A 21037-nucleotide genomic window follows, 5' to 3' on the forward strand; every position below is an offset into this window, starting at 1 on the left:
ATAGCCTAAAGTACTTGGAAATAGAAACAAATGCCTGTGTCTTACAATTCCTCTACCCTTACAACAACCAAATTGAGTATGTTTAGTATAAAATAAAGCGGCAAGCATGAAATAGCCAGTACAGAAAACATGGTTCTAATGAATGATTGTGACTGATATGGTCTGATAAATGAGATTTTAAAGGGATTTTCAAAGGATTGTGTGAAGGTTCTCAGGGTTTCTTGTAGTGGAGGGGATTTAAATCAACATTAATGCCTCTAACACACTACAATTTAGCATAACAACAAAATACATGAAAATGTACATTCACTATGGTCAGTGAAGTCAGTCATGCAGACAATTTGTATCAAAATGGTGGCCTTTGTCATACAAAGCAACTTGATCTCCACTTTCTTTCTCCCACATGATAAAATCTAAAATAGGTGTAAGCTCATACAAGCTCTTCCAAACCTAGTTTTCCCTGCATCTCTCATGCTGTGCTCATTAATAAAATACTATATATGACACCTTTCCTAAACAATCCACGCCATGCAAAATGATTCAAATACAAAGACACTAGTACACACACCGGGAAAGATACAGGTGAAAATAATGAGCAATGTGATGGGTTTTCAATGAATAAAAAAAAATAAAAAGAAAGAAACTAAAGCAGCCATGCTAAATAACCTCATTTTCAACCTTTTCCTCTTCTTCTTGTAACTGATGAGTAGTAATTAATGGAGTCCAACGTAAACATTCACTGTCTATTTCTAATCTTTTAACCTTTTTACTTTTTTCTAGATATTCTTCTATCATCTTGTCATTTTTAACAATGACAACTCTGTAAATGAAATTAGTTATAGGTCAATACCATGCAGTGTGTCATAGGAGGAATCATACAAATATTTAACTGTCATTGGAATGTAAATAACAGTGGATTAATTTTTAATAACTATAAGGCACCTTAATAAAAAAGCAGGCTTTCTAGATCATGTTTTAATGAAACACAGTGCATTTTCTATGATGGACTTGCAAATTACATTGTATATCAATTAGGTCTCTTTAGAGTCTTATGCAACAAAGAGTGCCAACATAACACTGATATAAAATGGAAGTAGAACTTTTCTTCTACATGCACATTAGAGTGCCCTGTTCCCTGAACAATAGAAGAAATGACTTACTTTCCATCTTTCTTTGAGATTAAGTTGAGATTCTGTAGAGTGAGAGCTATATCACAGGCACATATACCAGTACTTTTACTTATTGCTAAAAAATAATCATAACATTCAAATAAATAGAGAGATCAAATCAGAAAAGCACATTATTATCCTATTTCATACAGATACTAGTACATGAGGAAGTTACTCATACTAGGTGATAAGAATGAGGCATGTTATCTTTCACAGGATCTCTTTCACACATTCATCCAACTTGACGTAAGGTCTCCTTTTCTCATAATACTTAATGTGAATACTGTTTCTAAAATTCATTTTGTTTGACTCTCGATAAATTTTGAATGTATGTTTTCACATACAGTTGCCTTTGATAGGTCTGATGTCAGAAATTCTGAGTTGATCGGAAATATCTTTGAAAGTAAAAATATTACTAACCTTTGATACTGAGTTTACTATCTGTAAATTTAGATAAATAATCCAATACTATACTCTTCCAATAAGCTAGATATGATACTTTCCCCAGATCTGATAAGGGTTTTTCTGGAGAACCAGGTTGACCTTCGATACGTGATAATAAATAACCTGAAAATACAGACTAGAAATGTCACTTCTGCTTCCAGAGAGTTTAGAAGTAAAACAACTAAGTTTCACTAGAATCCAGTCTATCAGCAGTTCCTTGGCAATAATCTTTTCCAGATTATCCTTACCAATTTACGGCTAGATCGACTGGAAGTATGAGAATAGATTATTTATTCAAGGTCGCTAATCTTCCACAATTTGTTTGACTTAATTATACCAATTTATCACGATTTATATATGTATTTCAATAAGTATTCTAATGATGGTTAATGACTTATGTTACTTACTGAATTCAATGAGAAATCTACCATAACCTTTACGTTGATGTTGAGGCATTGATAAGATACAAGATACATTATATTTCTGTTGACAGTGTTTCTCCTGTAAATAATATAAATTTATACACGTTATGGTAATACATGATATGATATAGACTGATAATATATTTTCTTATTCTCAATGTAATTAAAAGGTTTGTAAAGAGGTTTTCTAAAACTAAGAGTTTAATGATCTCAATAACGTCAAGGCCAAAAGATATTAAGAGGAACCACACGAGCCTGATTGAAAATTGGAATGGTGCAATCGTCCTCATCTTCCTCCATCATAAGAACGAGAATTTATGCTAGGACAATGCCACATATTCTAATCTCTACTTCTAACTGAAGAAAAATCTTTCATAGAGCAGGGTTCACAGCAATGGCTTCTACACAGAGCACATAGTCAAAAATAACAGAAATCTTTGGAAACAGAAATTGAAACTCACCTTAGAAAAATAGCCAACTAAATGGCATCCTTCACTATCATTATGAGTTAAAACATAAAACAGGAATGGTTCAACATCATAGTACAGAGTTTTATGATCCAGAAATAACTTAGCTAATAAACACAGATTCTGACAGTAAATTTTACTGACGTTTCCGTCAACTTCAAATACTGAGATATCGCCATTACGGTAAATTTCATTGGCTGGTGGATGATTTAATGGGCATTTTGTCTGAAAAGAGAATAACCAAAGGAAAATTAAATTTTTACCGTTCATTTCAAATCCCACAATACTAAAGTGGGAGATAAAATTGTTTAGTAATCATGTTTCCAAATGGAATTTACCTTTATTGGTACAGGAAACAAAAATATCTCTTTTGTCTTTGAAAATTGGCTTCTAGTCATCTTTAAGGTCAGCCTCTAACACATTTAGCAATGGATGTGCACGCAGATTTAAGGAATATGATTTAATTTTTTTCATCATTACAAAATTTATTCATCTTAACTTAGTATTCTGGCGACATATTCTCGAAATGATTTTAGCTGGGATATCCTAGAAACTGTGTAAGATATTAAGAACATCCTAGCACTAAGATTGTTTTGAGAATACGCAGCCAGGACAAGACTTGTAAACTTAGTAAACTAGAGAGAAATATGCTGAGGTCATATTCCAAAAAACTTACCATATGACGTTTCAGCAGTCTTTTAGATTTCATGAATTTCAGGCAATATTCACAGATAAAAAGTTTTGGTAGCCTAAAATAGAATATAGAAATCAAAATTATGAACCTGACAGAGACAATTCAAGTTTAATCTAAAAGGGGGACAGATTTATCATGCTGTTTTGTAATGTTATAGTGTTTCAAATTGACAATCTCATGAAAGAATAGCCATTTTTAGAACCACAAAGCCTTCACTTGTAAACTTGTTAAACAAACATTACAGTAAATCATATTGATTGAAATGAACAAAAAAATATAATAAAGAGTAGAGGTGTGTGTCAATTATGACTTTGACAAAATTGGGCGATCATTATTCTAATTATGTCTTATTCTGTCTTACCCAGCATATTCCTGAGGATAAGGTGATGAATACCATGTTTGTATGTCATATTTACCAAATTCTATACAAGGTGGAAATCGTGTCTGAGGTTCAGTTGGTGGGGGATCATCAGAGCTTGATGCTGCCTAAAATAGTCAAAAATAAAACTTTGAAACAATCTGAAAGAATGTATCAGTTGTATTTTAGATTACATGAAATAATGTTATCATTCTCATGCAAGACAGGCAAAACCAGGAATTAATTTTACTTAAAACTCAACAAAAAGCAATCAATCAAATCGATTTCCAACTGTCAAAGGATTGTTAACATGCACAGATTGTGTAGTACACAGGGCTTTGGTTTATTGTGGACTAGACGCTTTTTCCAAGTTAGTCCCTCCAACCTGCATCTATGACAGGGGGAAACTGGGTTGAAAAAATTAGAAGGTGGAACCCTGAAACCTATGACCAATTACGTCTGATGCAACGATGGACAAATGTATCGAGTGTTTGGTACGTTGAATAAAAACAGATTACGTCCTCAACCAAACAACATTATAATATCTCATAACGTGAAATAACTAACTGAGCAGTTAACCAACAGAAAATAGTATACCTGAGTTAAAGCCTCCTGTGCCATATCTCTAGCCTTCTGGAACATTTCAATATCATCATCAGTAACGCCTGGTGTATAAACATCATTGTCTACTTCAGACTTGATATTCTCAACTACAAAATATAGAATACAACTTGATAAACACAGTAATATGACAGTCTTACTCCAATTAACATTAATTAACATAGTGTTTAATTAATAAATAAAAACATTGAATAATTGAAAATAATTCATTAAAAATAAATGAAATTATGAAATCAACATGCATTGCTAAGTAACTGATTGAGTAATTCCCAAGACCATGTATTTTAAGTATCATGCTTGAAAAAAAAAGAAAAAAAAAACTCAGAGTGTTATTACAACAATAAAATAAATATGCCACATAATTCTACAAAACTAAATTAAACAAAAAATTAGTCCAATTTGGCCAAAAATAATATATAACTAAACACAATATCATTTTAAAACTAGACCAAATTTATACAACAACAATATTACATCCATAGGTCTATTTAATCATTATATCATTTGTTTAATATCAATCATATTTTTTACTGAATTCAAGTTAAACCTTAATTCTAAAAACTTTGTGTAGATGTGAAAATTTGAAATTTTAGAAAAATCTTGTATTATTGTAATCTTCACTCGTTGCTCAATATACAAAATTATGGACATTTTTAGCTTCAAAGGATATCTATCAATCATTTTCTTACACAATTGTGACTCGACTCAAAAATATGCCAAAAATGGTCAATCCATGATGGGTACCTTTTAGAAAATATTTATCTCAAGACTTCTCTTTTAGTTTTGAATAATAAAGCTTTCGGATAAAAACATCATCACATTTTAAATTTGTTGATTGACAATATGAACGAAAGATACAATAGATCTATGGAGATTAGTAAAAACCAAAAGGATATATTAGCTGTGGCAGTGTATTTGATTGTCATATATTAATCACTATATAGTCTGTCTTGTTAATTAGTAGGTATAAAGGTCTCTAAATAGCAGACTAACTTCTAGCTACGGTACCCTGAACCGACCATTATATCTTACCCTTAGTCTTTCCCCTGCCTCGACCGCGATGGCCTTTACTAGGTCTGTCCATTAGCTCATAGTCAGCATCATCTACATCCTTCTTAAATGGTGGAAATCTGGTGCTGTTAAAACTGTGCTTTTTGAAAGAACCCCTCCCCCGCCCAATGCCCATCCCAAAATAAGGTGGTAATGGTTCTGGGCTTTCAAGACAATCAAAATTATAAACATCGTTGATATCTAGATTACTGCTACTAGGGCTATCTAATACCGGTGTTGAAATACAAATTGATTTGTGAAAATTTGACGGTGGGGAATATTGGGAATTATTGCGTTTCCTCTCCCCTTGGGCAGTAAAGAGATGAGACAGGCCATCAAAGAGACCCTTCAATTGGTTGGTACCTGGAGAATCTCCGCAACTTTTCCGACGTTTATGAACTTGTAACATTCTCGATTTTTTTAACAGCTTGTTGGCTGCTCGTTGAGATTTACTAGTTTTCTGTCTCTGTCCATTTTTCACAACCATTGGAAATGTGTCCAAAGCACTAAGAGATACACGAGATTTACGCTTGTTTGTAGGAGTGAAGAATCGAGAAAGTCCATCCACTAATCCTTTTGGTCGACCATCCTCTCCTAAATCATCAGTCTGAAATGGCAGAGTATCATCATCACTCTCCCCACTATCACTAGATGAACTGTGGCCATTTTTCATTTTATCGTTAGTTTTTTCTTTCCTGGGTCTACCAGGTCTTTTATGTTGAACTAGTTTTGGGGTCGAACTTCTGAAATAGAAGAAAGTTGAATTAGGAATGAGTTAATAGTGTGAAAGTGAGTTAAATAACTTTAAAAATCAAATTGTGAATACTTTTGGAGAGGTTTAATACAGTCTAAGCCTTTAATAATGCATATTTGAATAAAATTTAAATAAAATACTTTTTGGATGAAAAAATATTGTGAATATTGTCATTGACATTGAAAAAAAGAGAGTTCACACGAACAAGCTAATTTTTCTTGAGAAAACTGTATTTAAGTCACATTTACATCAAAATTGATGGATACCTACAATAATTCAAAACATCATAGTTTTAACCTTTTTTAAATGGACCCACATTAGTATTGCTGAATGCCTACAACACTTTAACACTTGATAGTTCTTGTAATAAGACTTCAGACTCAAGGTACAATGGTTAAATAAATTCCACAATAAATCAGTTACTAAATCATACTTACTTCATTCTAGAAGCTGAATTATTCATATTTTTCATATCATGAGCAAAACTACGACATTTTGCCATGTATAGTTTGGCAGCCTCTAGTACCTGACGACCAGTTTTGTTGCCCCTGTCTGGATCACATAGGTTACACGACCAATTTCCTGAGGACAGAAAAACATATAAGGTTAGAAAGAATAACAACCCAACTTGTATTCTCAGCGTCATAAAAATAAAATCCTCAATGTAAGGGGAGATTACAAATCACATTCCTGGAAAATTGCAAAACTGACTTCTGTCTGAGATAATGGCTTTTGTGTATGCTTAGCTTTGTGCACCTTGAAGATTTTATAAGCTTCCTGCATCAAGCAGTGTGCAATGTAACTAAATCTTAAAAGTACAATATCTTATTATTCCTAGTTCAAGAGAAAATAAATTTAGAGATACAGGTAACTGTATGTTCAATATTAAAAATTGTAAAAAATATTTACCTTTTGGTGGTTTTGACAATGGTGGATCACAACAGTTCATATGGAAACCTCGATCACACTCATCACAAAACAACATATTGGTCTGAAATATCAAATTATACACTAATGAATGATGTTAACACTGTATCTGTCCAAAGCAATGAAAGAGGCTTCAAAACTCAAACACCAGTCGTCTAGGGTGGATGAAAAAAATCTCTGCCATTCAAAACAAAACACACTGATATACGATTCTTACATTCTCCTTTAAAAAAAAGAATGGTTTCTTTCCACTTCTTAACTGGCATCTGTGTAAAACTTCTGTGATGAAAAATATGGAAAACTTACCTCTACTCCTGATTTGCCACAAAGGGAACATTTTTTACACTCGATACACTGCCACCGTAGCCTTTTAACCCTAGCTGTGACCTCTGGTGAGAATTTCAGACACGATGGATGACCTAAAAGAATTAAACAACAGTTTGAACGATTTATCCATGAACAATCCCAGACCTTTAGCAGTTATCATTGTATAATGGGTCTTTAATCATTTGGTAAAAACAAGCAGATGGACTCGATCCTTGGGACTTAATATTTAGTCTACTTTTCTTTAAAACAGCAGTTTTTATCTGGGGAACAGTAGATTAAACCCTCTGAATCTCAGTTCTTATTCACGTTCAAGTATGATTATAAACAGAAATTTTCTTTTAAATCAAAGGGAGATAATTACCACTACTGCCACAATCTGCACATGAGATGAGATCCTCTTTCTCCCCTGTTCTATTTGATTCTACTGTACCATAACAATAGCTACAAATTGGTAATGGCTTCACTCTTTTCTGGAAAAAATATCAAAAGAATGTCACAATTGTTGTTCTGATAATGAAATGAACAATAGTGCAAATACTTGCAGCAACAAGAACCTAATAAAATTTTAGTATTTTATGACATTTCCATTAAATTTCATACAGAAAGATTTTCATAATCTACTCATGCCAAATAGCAACACAAATGAGTACGATATGATTTCAGTTTATAAGCTTATCGCTTATGTGGTAGCCCTACATGTACAATAACTAATTTATGTACAATGAAAACATAGAATACATATATAGCCTGACCTGTTCATAGGAAAACATTGCATAGAACAGACAATATAGAAAAACATTTGATGCTTAGATAGAGATTAGGGTGGAGTTATTTACCTTATTTCTTTCAAAAGGAAGAATAATATCTATATCATCAATATCTTCTTCAAAACTAGCCTGTAAACTACTGTTATTAGAATCTGTTTCACTAAACGTTGTATTTAAGACTAACTTGATATACCGTCCCTCTTTCGATACCACCCCTTTTTCTAATGCTTTGGCTAGTGAGGACTCCAATTGGCTGTAGAGTTCAGCATCCCCTTGCAAGTCAATGTTATAACTAGCTTCCACAAATTTGGCCACAGATTTAAGAGTGGATCCTTGGTGTTCTCCCAATTCACGAACTGATCGCAAAATTATTTTCGTCAAGTCTGATTTCTTGCTGATTTTTAATAACCTTGTACTCAATTGAGACACTCGACATGGATCTTTGTAAGAGACGATTCCCTTATTCAGCACTTTCAAAATTTCTCCATTATTAACAGCTACATCCAGTTGTTTTTCAATTTCCTCTCTACTAAACTTGGAATTGTGTTTCACCGCATTGCAAATACGATCAAGACTAGGTCTTTGTTTTTGGTGTTTTATTTTTCTGATAGCTTCTAGCAGAAACTTGGTCTGAAAACTAGTCTCCATATTGGCACTTCTATCCATTTGATCACTATGTTTTTCCTTCACCATTTTGATACAATGGGAAGGAACAAATTATTTTGGTCCTCTAGATCTCAAAGTTTCTTTATTTCAGTATATTACATGTATGAATTGATATCATTTCTTCTTCTGATAACAAATATTTTCTCATCTGCTCCATTTTTCAATCTAATGGACATTTAGCAACACCTGGAAAACAAATTTGTTGATCATATTAGAATACTGGTACATCACCAAAAATTATAATTCCAAAATTTGGACTGAGGGGAAGGTGAAACATAGACGCAAAGTAGGTATGGATGAAAAGATATCAGTGATTTGAGTCAACAATTTTTCTACTGCGCAGAAAATGCAACGTAACAAAATAATCATATAGGCTAACTGCTATACTCTACTGTGTTATTTGAGTTTATTTTCACCATTAAGCTCAATTAGATTTAGCTCAAGCGTTCAATTGGTAAATTTTCATTTGCAATTTAATACTCTTAAGCCTATTTGATTTACTGACTGATAAGTGATTAAGAATACATAGATTTGTAGGCCTATGTCACAAATGACTAATCTTATAGAAATACTTCACAGTTTTTCATTTAATGCTTGGCAACTTTAATGATTAACTTATTATATAACCATGGAGCATATCAATCATGTGGTGCTCATCTTATATTTCATCTAAAAATTTCTGTGATGTGAAAATTTCTGTAATTATTCTCAACCATAACTGTAAACTGGCCAACAATAACAACACAATATCAACATTTCATTGCCTTACGACATTGCGTGAGGCAGATATTTTCAAAATTGGATACAATCAATTTAAAACTTTCTTGAGAACAAAGATTTACATTCATAAACATTTGTCTCTACTGAATGGTTTAATCAAATGAACAGTCAATGACAAAATACTGATTCCTTTCTTAATTCAAAAAATTAAAATGGCGACTTTGTTTTTCTTTGATTTCATGTCAAAATGGCGGACAATAAACCCGTTGAAAGAGGGTCATTTTATTTTCAAATTTTACTTCCAATCAAGACCGAAACATAGTAAGAAAATGTATTCTATATTTCAAGGAAACACCAAAAGTCATAATTATCCGTGTAAAGAAATCTAAATATAAACCAAAACGGCTTTATTCTTCGTCTAAAAATTGTTGATTTTTTCATAATTTTTGATGATTACGGAAAGATTTCTGAGATTAAAGCAAGAATTATAGCATTCTCCAAAAGGTATAAAATTCAAATAAAATACTAAAATTGTCGCCGAATTGCCCTTTTCAAAACAGCAAAGGTATAATTTAAAAACTTACACTGGTTTTTCCGTTAAAATTGAAATCAGTATCAGCTCAGCCGTTTGTGATTATAACCATAATCCAATATGGCCGCCTTATAGCTGGTAGGGAGAATTTGATACTACGTCATGATTTATATTTTTGCAATTTCCTCTGATTTAAAAACAATACAAGCGCTTTTGGGTGTAAATCAATACTTATTTAGTTACATGGAATTATTATGGAAGTACTATTCATGTTTTACCTTCTATTAAGATATATTTTGATATTTTTCTCAAAAATAATAATACGTTTTATGACGAATGTTTGATTGATAAAACAATTTGTCGTTTTCCACAAGGAGAACGATTTTGATTGGTTAAAAATTGTGATCATAATAAATAACTGGGCCTGCAAACAGAACCGAAAGTGGTTAATAAATTTTGCTGTCATTTTAAGTGTGCATTTTTTGAGACTTAAAAATAAATTTGTCAATTTCCTTAATTTTAAAGATTTGTGATTTTTATATCATTTTAAGTTTAAGTCGAAAAGATATAAATACATCACCCGATGTCTTCCTTCCCTTTCCATGTCTCAATCCTCAACCACCCCCCCCCCCCCCACCCCTCCCACCCCTTCCGAAATCGCCCCTTTAAACGTCTAATATAGGGCTACATAGATAAGAAATTATGCATCTACAAACGGAAATTTAATTCATTTTGAGAAAGGCTAAATATCCATGTAGGGGTCAGCATTTTCTTGTAAACTCTAATGAAGGAAAGATCCAGGCCCGTAGATACAGGGGGCAAGGGGACATTGCAGGGAAAAAATTATTGCCCCCCCCCTCTGACAGCCGACCAGTTCCGTTACTGCAACTAAACACCATACACAAATTCTCCTCCGGATATATTATTTGCCTCTCCGAATAATCAAGTCTGGCTAAGGACGTGGAAAGATCTGATCGCGGAATCGAATGTACCAAGAGCAGCGAGAATTTTAGATCAGGTGACGGGGGAGGGTGGGGGGTGAGTGGTCAAGAGTCTCAGGCCAAGAATATATTTATGTACTGCAGTTGCCTAATCCCCTTCTCTTCTCTTTTCTCTTTACAAAAAGGGCATAGTATATAGTTTTGACAAGATATTAAGTATTTAAATTCGCCTTAATATAAATTTCTAAACGAAAGATTAAAATGGAAAAAATACCCTATTTGAATTTGTGCAGTCCGAATGGTTTAATTGAGTTATTTCCCTTGTACTTTAGAACTCGTTTTACGCTCCCAGATAACTATCCAGAAAGCACATATCCTGGATGAACTATTATCACCACGGTATCGACATTATTAAAAAATCGCTAAAATATTGTATTGTATAGAGGAGGTGATTTATACTTTTTACAAGTAATGGTACAAATTGATGCTATCAGTGCCAACGATACACATAATTTTTTTTTAAAGAAAACCTCGTTACAATTCCTTTAAGGCTAGCACATCTAGGTATGTGCACCGGTCGTTTAAAATTGCCTACTCTAAAGAGTGATATATAAACCCATAAGTTTGACATTGTTTTGATTGGTTTGCAAAAATCATAACCTGAAGCAGGGTTTAGACCCACGCACGGCACCTGATAACAAGGAAAGATAACTGCGGCAACGAACGATAACTCTAGTTACCGCAAACGGAGAATCGCCTCATAACAGATGACAACTCACTCACTTGTCTTTCTTATAGGCCTACTGGCCAAATCTTTCATTGGCTATAAATATATTATGTGAAAAAGTGGGACATCTAGGAACTGTACTGCATGTGGAACTGGTTCATGCAACCAGCTATCTACATCTGATATTTTTTTACGTAAACTGTATAAACTGATCATTCTGTCCAAGGCACCTAGTCCGAAACATCTGCGTTTATTCAAGCCTCTGATAGATAGCCTCAACTTTTATTTATTAAAGGCTGGAAGAGAGGCAGATGTTTCGGTCTACGAGGTACCATTACACTTTCCACGGGCTGCAATGAATTGAACAGTTTGTATAGCTAATTTGTTTCGCAATCAAAATCATCTGTCTTAGAATATGATCAGAATTTCTCGGATAATTCTGACAACAGAAACCGGAATTTTGCTAGAAGGCGTGGGTATATGGGTGGATACGATACTTCTATAATGTCTTGGACAACCGCTATCAAGTAAAGAATTCATGAAGTTCTGGCTTAAATTTGACGACAAATAAACACCCCTAATTAAAAAAATGAGCTCATCCAATCATATACACAATTATAGACCAAAGTTAAAGAAAGTACGCATGTATGGGAGAGTTCAATAAAAAATTAAGGGGTGTCAAGTAGATGTTAGACACACAATATCCAGAATTTCCACGAAGTAACTTAAAATGAACAAATAAATAAATAAGTTATAAATTTTATTTGATTGATATACAAAATAACTTTCATACTTTAATTGGTTATAAATAACTCAATATTATAGATGTTTATCATGAAATTTTTCATAGGTCCCTGTAATCTATAAGATACAAAGCATTGAGTTTAGCAAAAACATCAAAAATCAGAGGTATGGTAGCCAGAAGCGACCAGTTTAAATAGTGAAATCAGTAATGCGAAGATGCTGAAATCAGCCACCATATATAGTGATAGGATTATTCGAGTGTCGAAAATATTCTATAGCGAATTATGGTTAACAAGTCATTAGCTATGCAAAGGGAAGTTGGACAAAATATATTTTCGATAGCAGTGGCGTATTTAGGCAGTAACTTTTGGGCCACGGCCCCCTCTCGGGTCTTTAAAAATGAAAAATCCAAAATCGTGTAAGATGTATCCTCCGGCTTCTGACATAACAAAATCTTCCAGGGAGAGGCTCTCTGATCTTCCCACCTAGTACCCTCAAATATCTGCAAAGGTATGTCGGGGCGATCGTATGCCTCCCCCCCCCCCCCCACACACACACAATAATGAAAACAGCAATGACCCCACCCACCCACATCCACACTTCTCTCCCTCTTCTCCGCTTAGTCCACGACCCGTCTCTGACACGTATTGTGATACCACAGTCAACTCAAAATCTTGCAAAACAATATAAAAAGGTTTAAGCAATTTGTATCATTGGGATTTTTAAGGACTTGACCCAAAGACTATATCAAATATGGACTAAGATAGATTAAGTTGTTTGTACGTACCAATAGAAAGCTCTATCAATCTTGTGTTCTATTTGACGGAATATTACTCACAAATTCTGAAGTAAAAGCGAATAGATATTTTAAATAAAGTCATATCAATAAAAACGTTTCTGTTTCTATTTTCAATTACAAATGACTGTCAATTACAAATGACTATCAATTACAAATGACTTTCAATAACAAATGACTATCAATGACAAATGACTATCAATTACAAAAGACTATCAATTACAAATGACTAGGATACCCTGCTATACCAGTCTCTAATAGCTATTGTGAAAGTTGTCGGTTGGTGTAGAGAAAAAAACACATCTTCGGAGGAGTGGAAAATCTTCATAAAACGGTCTAGTTTTTCTGATTCTTCTCCAGCGGATAACTGTCAAAATATCTACCAGAGGTTGGAATAGAGGCAGATGTTTCGGACTACCTTTAATGCAGAAAGCTTTAAATTGTACATACCATCTGGAAAATCCAAGACATTGTTTTTATTTCTATCCATCCGCCTTGCGTCTTCTTCAATTTGTTGTATTGAAACTTTATTTCTATCATTTCTTGTGGCGTGTGCCATCATTCTTACAACTGGAAAGATATAAGAGCTATGAAACGTAGATATAAGAGCTGTGTAAGGTAGATAAGAGCTATGAAGCCTAGAAATCAGAGCTATGAATCCAAAAATTGTCCGAAAATTGGTAAAATGTTAATAAATTAAAGGGATTGTAAAGAGGTTTTCTAAAACAAGTATGTGTATCGGGGACTCTGATAGAATCAATTTACACCATTCCAATTTTCAATCAGACGCCTGTAGTTCCTGCAATTCCCCAATTAAAATTAGTTACGTCACTATTCATATATATTACATTAAGGTCCTTTGTGATAGTGACGTCATTAAACGCTTAATATAACAAGTTTCAAAAACATTTACAAACCCTGTACAAAGAAATGATTAAATTAAATATTGTTCTCATTTACTAGAATACTAGAAGAGCGTAAAATTTCATTTTCATTGTGGATTTAATTGTGAAAGTAGGCTACTGCATGCTATGAAAAATATGGTTACCGTTAGAAAAGTGGTATACATTATCTTTATTTCGATACATCCCTCTATCTTCATCTTGAATTTGTTGGAGGGAAATTTCACGTCTGTCATCTCTTGAAGCCTGGGTTGTCGTTCTGTTAAATTGACCAAGATTCATATACACACCAGGACTATTGGACATCTCTATTCCGCGTTGTTTGTTATTCAGAAACGTAAATTTGGATAATGATGATACTGAAAAGAAGAAATTTACTACCTGTATTTATTAAGTGACCGATTGATCACGAGAATCAATTCGTAATTAAGTAATTACGAGTTAATTGTGGTATTTACCCAATCATAAGAACACCTCTACTTCCTATTCATATAAGTATTTATAACAAAACACTACTATATAAACTTTATTTGGCACTAGGGGACTACACAATGTGAATGTGAAAATTACATAATTGAATAATGAATAATGGAAGGGTGAAACCCTTGATAAAGTGAACGGCAAAGTAGTAGCAAGATGGCAGAAGACACGACTGACCACATGACTTTTTGCGCGCGATTAGCAGACAATGCTATTTCCGTTTAAGTTATAAACCACTCCTATAATACATAGGATTCAATTAAATATATAGAAAAAGGATGAAGAAATGAAAATAAGGAAACCCATCTTGAAAGGAATACTACCTCTTGATCATAAAATTTAAATTATCAACTTATCCATAAGACGTAGGCTAAGAAGAATGTATATAGCTATTGAAAAACGCTTAAGTTTTCAATAATTTCTTAGTATAATATAGTTAATTCATCGGATTCATTATTCATTACATAGGCCTAGTAATAAAGTTTTGAAGTAGCCTAATTGTTAACAACTATATGAGTTTTCCTAAATAGTACTAAAAAACCTTAGTTATGTACGAGTTATATAAAAAGAAAATGCGATTAAGTTATTTTGAATAATTTTGTCTACGATAGCTATAGACCTCTTGCAAGCGAGAAATGGTGAATTGAAAATACTAAAATCAAGTAGAATCACATGCACAGTCAAAATTTCGCAAAAAACAAAATCAAACATTTTAGGCACCGGTTTGGATCTTGACGTGCACCATATGCAGAGCCGTAACCTATTTTCCTTAGCACATATATCTCGGTAAACAAGTAAGTGCCAGAAAAGGTTTTTTCCACAGAAAATAGTTTTGTGGTTGATAAATTGCTTTCCAAGAAAATGAATTAGAGGCGAACTCTATGATAAAATCAAACTGAAAAACGTTTTGAAACTCACCTAGGAATAGTCCTACAACTAAATACATTCTTAGAAGATCCCACATATATCTTTACACAAAATTCATTGGTAAATGACAATCTAATATTCTCTTATATTCTGTTTTATATGCCGACCGCTATGGGGGCGGCATTATATATTACATCGGTCTTAAAAATAAGAAATGTTTTTTCCCACAGAATGACAAGCATGATGTGACATTTTCTCAGATCCTGGTGTGCGTGTACTTCTATATATGGACATCTGCTCGTAGACTGTCAGCGCTGCATGCAATCTTTCAGCTTTACAAATACATTTCTTCAATCTGCTGATAAGAACTCATATAGAATTTTGCTATCCGAAATATTGTTCAAATTCGAAAAAACCTATATCAATGTCGTGGCAACACTGAGATATAACCTAGTTGACTTCATTGTATATTGACTAGAATGGTGATGTCACAGATCTGTACTCTATTGTATATTGACTATAATGGTGATATCACAGATCTGTACTCTACTGTATATTGACTAGAATGGTGATATCACAGATCTATACTCTACTGTATATTGACTAAAATGGTGATATCACAGATCTGTACTCTACTGTATATTGACTAGAATGGTGATATCACAGATCTATACTCTACTGTATATTGACTAAAATGGTGATATCACAGATCTATACTCTACTGTATATTGACTAGAATGGTGATATCACAGATCTATACTCTACTGTATATTGACTAAAATGGTGATATCACAGATCTGTACTCTACTGTATATTGACTAGAATGGTGATATCACAGATCTATACTCTATTGTATATTGATTAGAGTGGTGATATCACAGATCTATACTCTACTGTATATTGACTAGAATGGTGATATCACAGGTCTATACTCTACTGTATATTGACTAGAATGGTGATGTCACAGATCTATACTCTACTGTATATTGACTAGAATGGTGATATCACAGATCTGTACTCTACTGTATATTGACTAGAATGGTGATATCACAGATCTATACTCTATTGTATATTGACTAGAATGGTGATGTCACAGATCTATACTCTACTGTATATTGATTAGAGTGGTGATATCACAGATCTATACTCTACTGTATATTGACTAGAATGGTGATATCACAGATCTGTACTCTACTGTATATTGACTAGAATGGTGATATCACAGGTCTATACTCTACTGTATATTGACTAGAATGGTGATATCACAGATCTGTACTCTATTGTATATTGACTAGAATGGTGATATCACAGATCTATACTCTACTGTATATTGACTAGAATGGTGATATCACAGGTCTATACTCTACTGTATATTGACTAGAATAGTGATATCACAGATCTGTACTCTATTGTATATTGACTAGAATGGTGATATCACAGGTCTATACTCTACTGTATATTGATTAGAATGGTGATATCACAGATCTGTACTCTATTGTATATTGACTAGAATGGTGATATCACAGATCTATACTCTACTGTATATTGACTAGAATGGTGATATCACAGGTCTATACTCTACTGTATATTGACTAGAATGGTGATGTCACAGATCTATACTCTATTGTATATTTACTATAATGGTGATATCACAGATCTGTACTCTACTGTATATTGACTAGAATGGTGATGTCACAGATCTATACTCTATTGTATATTGACTAGAATGGTGATGTCACAGATCTATACTCTACTGTATATTGACTAGAATGGTGATATCACAGATCTATACTCTACTGTATATTGACTAGAATGGTGATATCACAGGTCTATACTCTACTGTATATTGATTAGAATGGTGATATCACAGATCTATACTCTACTGTATATTGACTAGAATGGTGATGTCACAGATCTATACTCTATTGTATATTGACTAGAATGGTGATATCACAGGTCTATACTCTATTGTATATTGACTAGAATGGTGATATCACAGGTCTATACTCTACTGTATATTGACTAGAATGGTGATGTCACAGATCTATACTCTACTGTATATTGACTAGAATGGTGATATCACAGATCTATACTCTACTGTATATTGACTAGAATGGTGATATCACAGATCTATACTCTACTGTATATTGACTAGAATGGTGATATCACAGGTCTATACTCTACTGTATATTGATTAGAATGGTGATATCACAGATCTATACTCTACTGTATATTGACTAGAATGGTGATGTCACAGATCTATACTCTATTGTATATTGACTAGAATGGTGATATCACAGGTCTATACTCTATTGTATATTGACTAGAATGGTGATATCACAGGTCTATACTCTACTGTATATTGACTAGAATGGTGATGTCACAGATCTATACTCTACTGTATATTGACTAGAATGGTGATATCACAGATCTGTACTCTATTGTATATTGACTATAATGGTGATATCACAGATCTATACTCTACTGTATATTGACTAGAATGGTGATATCACAGATCTGTACTCTACTGTATATTGACTAGAATGGTGATGTCACAGATCTATACTCTACTGTATATTGACTAGAATGGTGATGTCACAGATCTATACTCTACTGTATATTGACTAGAATGGTGATATCACAGATCTGTACTCTACTGTATATTGAGTAGAATGGTGATATCACAGATCTATACTCTACTGTATATTGACTAGAATGGTGATATCACAGATCTATACTCTACTGTATATTGATTAGAGTGGTGATATCACAGATCTATACTCTACTGTATATTGATTAGAATGGTGATATCACAGATCTATACTCTACTGTATATAGATTAGAATGGTTATATCACAGATCTATACTCTACTGTATATTGACTAGAATGGTGATATCACAGATCTATACTCTACTGTATATTGACTAGAATGGTGATGTCACAGATCTATACTCTATTGTATATTGATTAGAATGGTGATATCACAGATCTATACTCTACTGTATATTGACTAGAATGGTGATATCACAGATCTATACTCTACTGTATATTGATTAGAGTGGTGATGTCACAGATCTATACTCTACTGTATATTGACTAGAATGGTGATATCACAGATCTATACTCTACTGTATATTGACTAGAATGGTGATATCACAGATCTATACTCTATTGTATATTGATTAGAGTGGTGATGTCACAGATCTATACTCTACTGTATATTGACTAGAATGGTGATATCACAGATCTATACTCTACTGTATATAGATTAGAGTGGTGATATCACAGATCTATACTCTATTGTATATTGAGTAGAATGGTGATATCACAGGTCTATACTCTACTGTATATTGACTAGACTGGTTATGTCACAGATCTATACTCTACTGTATATTGACTAGAATGGTGATATCACAGGTCTATACTCTACTGTATATTGACTAGAATGGTGATAGCACAGATCTATACTCTACTGTATATTGACTAGAATGGTGATATCACAGGTCTATACTCTACTGTATATTGACTAGACTGGTGATGTCACAGATCTATACTCTATTGTATATTGACTAGAATGGTGATATCACAGATCTATACTCTACTGTATATTGACTAGAATGGTGATATCACAGATCTATACTCTATTGTATATTGACTAGAATGGTGATATCACAGGTCTATACTCTATTGTATATTGATTAGACTGGTGATATCACAGATCTGTACTCTATTGTATATTGACTAGAATGGTGATATCACAGATCTATACTCTACTGTATATTGACTAGAATGGTGATATCACAGATCTATACTCTATTGTATATTGACTAGAATGGTGATATCACAGGTCTATACTCTATTGTATATTGATTAGACTGGTGATATCACAGATCTGTACTCTACTGTATATTGACTAGAATGGTGATGTCACAGATCTATACTCTACTGTATATTGACTAGACTGGTGATGTCACAGATCTATACTCTACTGTATATTGATTAGAATGGTGATATCACAGATACTTTGTGATATATCAAATAGACATATATAGAAATAGTGAGTAAAATTCATAGTTTGAAATATTTTTGAAGGAATTATGCGATTTTCCTACATTTATAGTTCTTCTGAAGAGTATTTACATATTTTCAAGATTCAAATCAACCCCCCAAAATGGCCCACCTGTCCCTGTAAGAACATTGATTGCTTGATTTCAGAGAAGTAATAATTTTGACTAAAGACATCGAAAAGTTACGATACGAGAAAGTCTGATTTGTTAGGGGGATGGAAAACTTAGGTGCTTGGAGAAACTATGGACCAGAATCTAGAGAAATGTGTTCCTTAAATCATCAAAAGATTTTAACTAAAATCATCTTTCAGTTAGTTTCTTGACCCAAACTGTCTAAACCGGGGGTTTTCAACCTTTTTCTTTCTATAACCCCTTTCAGAATCCTAGATCGTTTGCATACCCCCCTTTCCCCTATAAATCCTTACTATTACCCCCCACTTCCTATAAATCCTTACTATTACCAGATTTTCTCTTAGGTTTTCACTGCAATCTTTTTCATGTCATAGAATATAGGCCTGAATAGAACAACTTGAAATCATAATTGCCCTCGAATTTTATGCTTGAATGCAAAGCGACTCATTACCTCCCAAAAATGTCAAAATTACCCAGTTGGGGGTAATTACCGTAGTTTGAAAACCCCTGATCAAAAACGTTTTGTAAATATCTATCACAAAATAATAAAAAAAAAACAACAGTTTCAATGATATATCTTTCATTAAAAATTTGTTTGAATTAATAAATAGATTATTACAGTGATTACATTAAAATTACATTATTAAAAGACATATACAGACATCTCATTTTTTATGGACCAGCTAAATGTGCTGTATAATTGTATTAGTCATTTTTCTTTGTAAGAAAGTGTGCAAATAATATGTAGGACAAGGATATTGTATTCCATTACAAAAGATTACATTACTTTTCAGAATGAAAGTCAGATATCAGGCTTGCCTTCAGTAGTTTGCATTAATGAACAAGTTTTTGCAAATCTACAACATATTTCAGTAGAAAGAACAGAATAATGAGAAATCGTTATTATCTAGGAGATAGTGCTGGCACGATATATTGGTGAATTGATGTATCACGATACGAAATGCCACGATACCCCTATCATATTGCGACGTCGTGTTCCCCACTCCCTATAAGTCCTTATTATTACTCCCCACTCCCTATAAATCCTTACTATTACCCCCACTCCCTATAAATCCTTACTATTACTCCCCACTCCCTATAAATCCTTATTATTACCTCTCTTCCCTCTATAAATCCTTACTATTACTCCCCACTCCCTATAAATCCTTATTATTACCTCTCTTCCCTCTATAAATCCTTACTATTACCCCCACTCCCTATAAATCCTTACTATTACTCCCCACTCCCTATAAATCCTTATTATTACCTCTCTTCCCTCTATAAATCCTTACTATTACCCCCACTCCCTATAAATCCTTACTATTACTCCCCACTCCCTATAAATCCTTACTATTACTCCCCACTCCCTATAAATCCTTATTATTACTCCCCACTCCCTATAAATCCTTATTATTACTCCCCACTCCCTATAAATACTTACTATTACGCCCAGTCCCTATAA

At 33.3% G+C, this 21037-nt stretch overlaps 1 protein-coding gene across 1 annotated transcript; it reads right to left on the minus strand.

Moving 5' to 3' along the window:
• Positions 1-657: 657 nt before the first annotated feature.
• LOTGIDRAFT_110219 (hypothetical protein) lies at positions 658-8648 on the minus strand (the record flags this gene model as incomplete). Its single annotated transcript, XM_009047261.1, has 15 exons — positions 658-820; positions 1161-1245; positions 1590-1736; positions 2021-2114; positions 2497-2727; positions 3179-3251; positions 3558-3671; positions 4138-4219; positions 5616-5948; positions 6277-6305; positions 6417-6561; positions 6889-6970; positions 7219-7325; positions 7595-7703; positions 8070-8648. 15 exons carry the CDS (start codon positions 8646-8648, stop codon positions 658-660), a joined length of 2373 nt encoding a protein of 790 aa, XP_009045509.1.
• Positions 8649-21037: the final 12389 nt, after the last annotated feature.

This window comes from Lottia gigantea (genome assembly GCF_000327385.1).
Source record: "Lottia gigantea unplaced genomic scaffold LOTGIsca_11, whole genome shotgun sequence".
In the NCBI taxonomy this organism is placed as follows: Eukaryota; Metazoa; Mollusca; class Gastropoda; family Lottiidae; genus Lottia; species Lottia gigantea.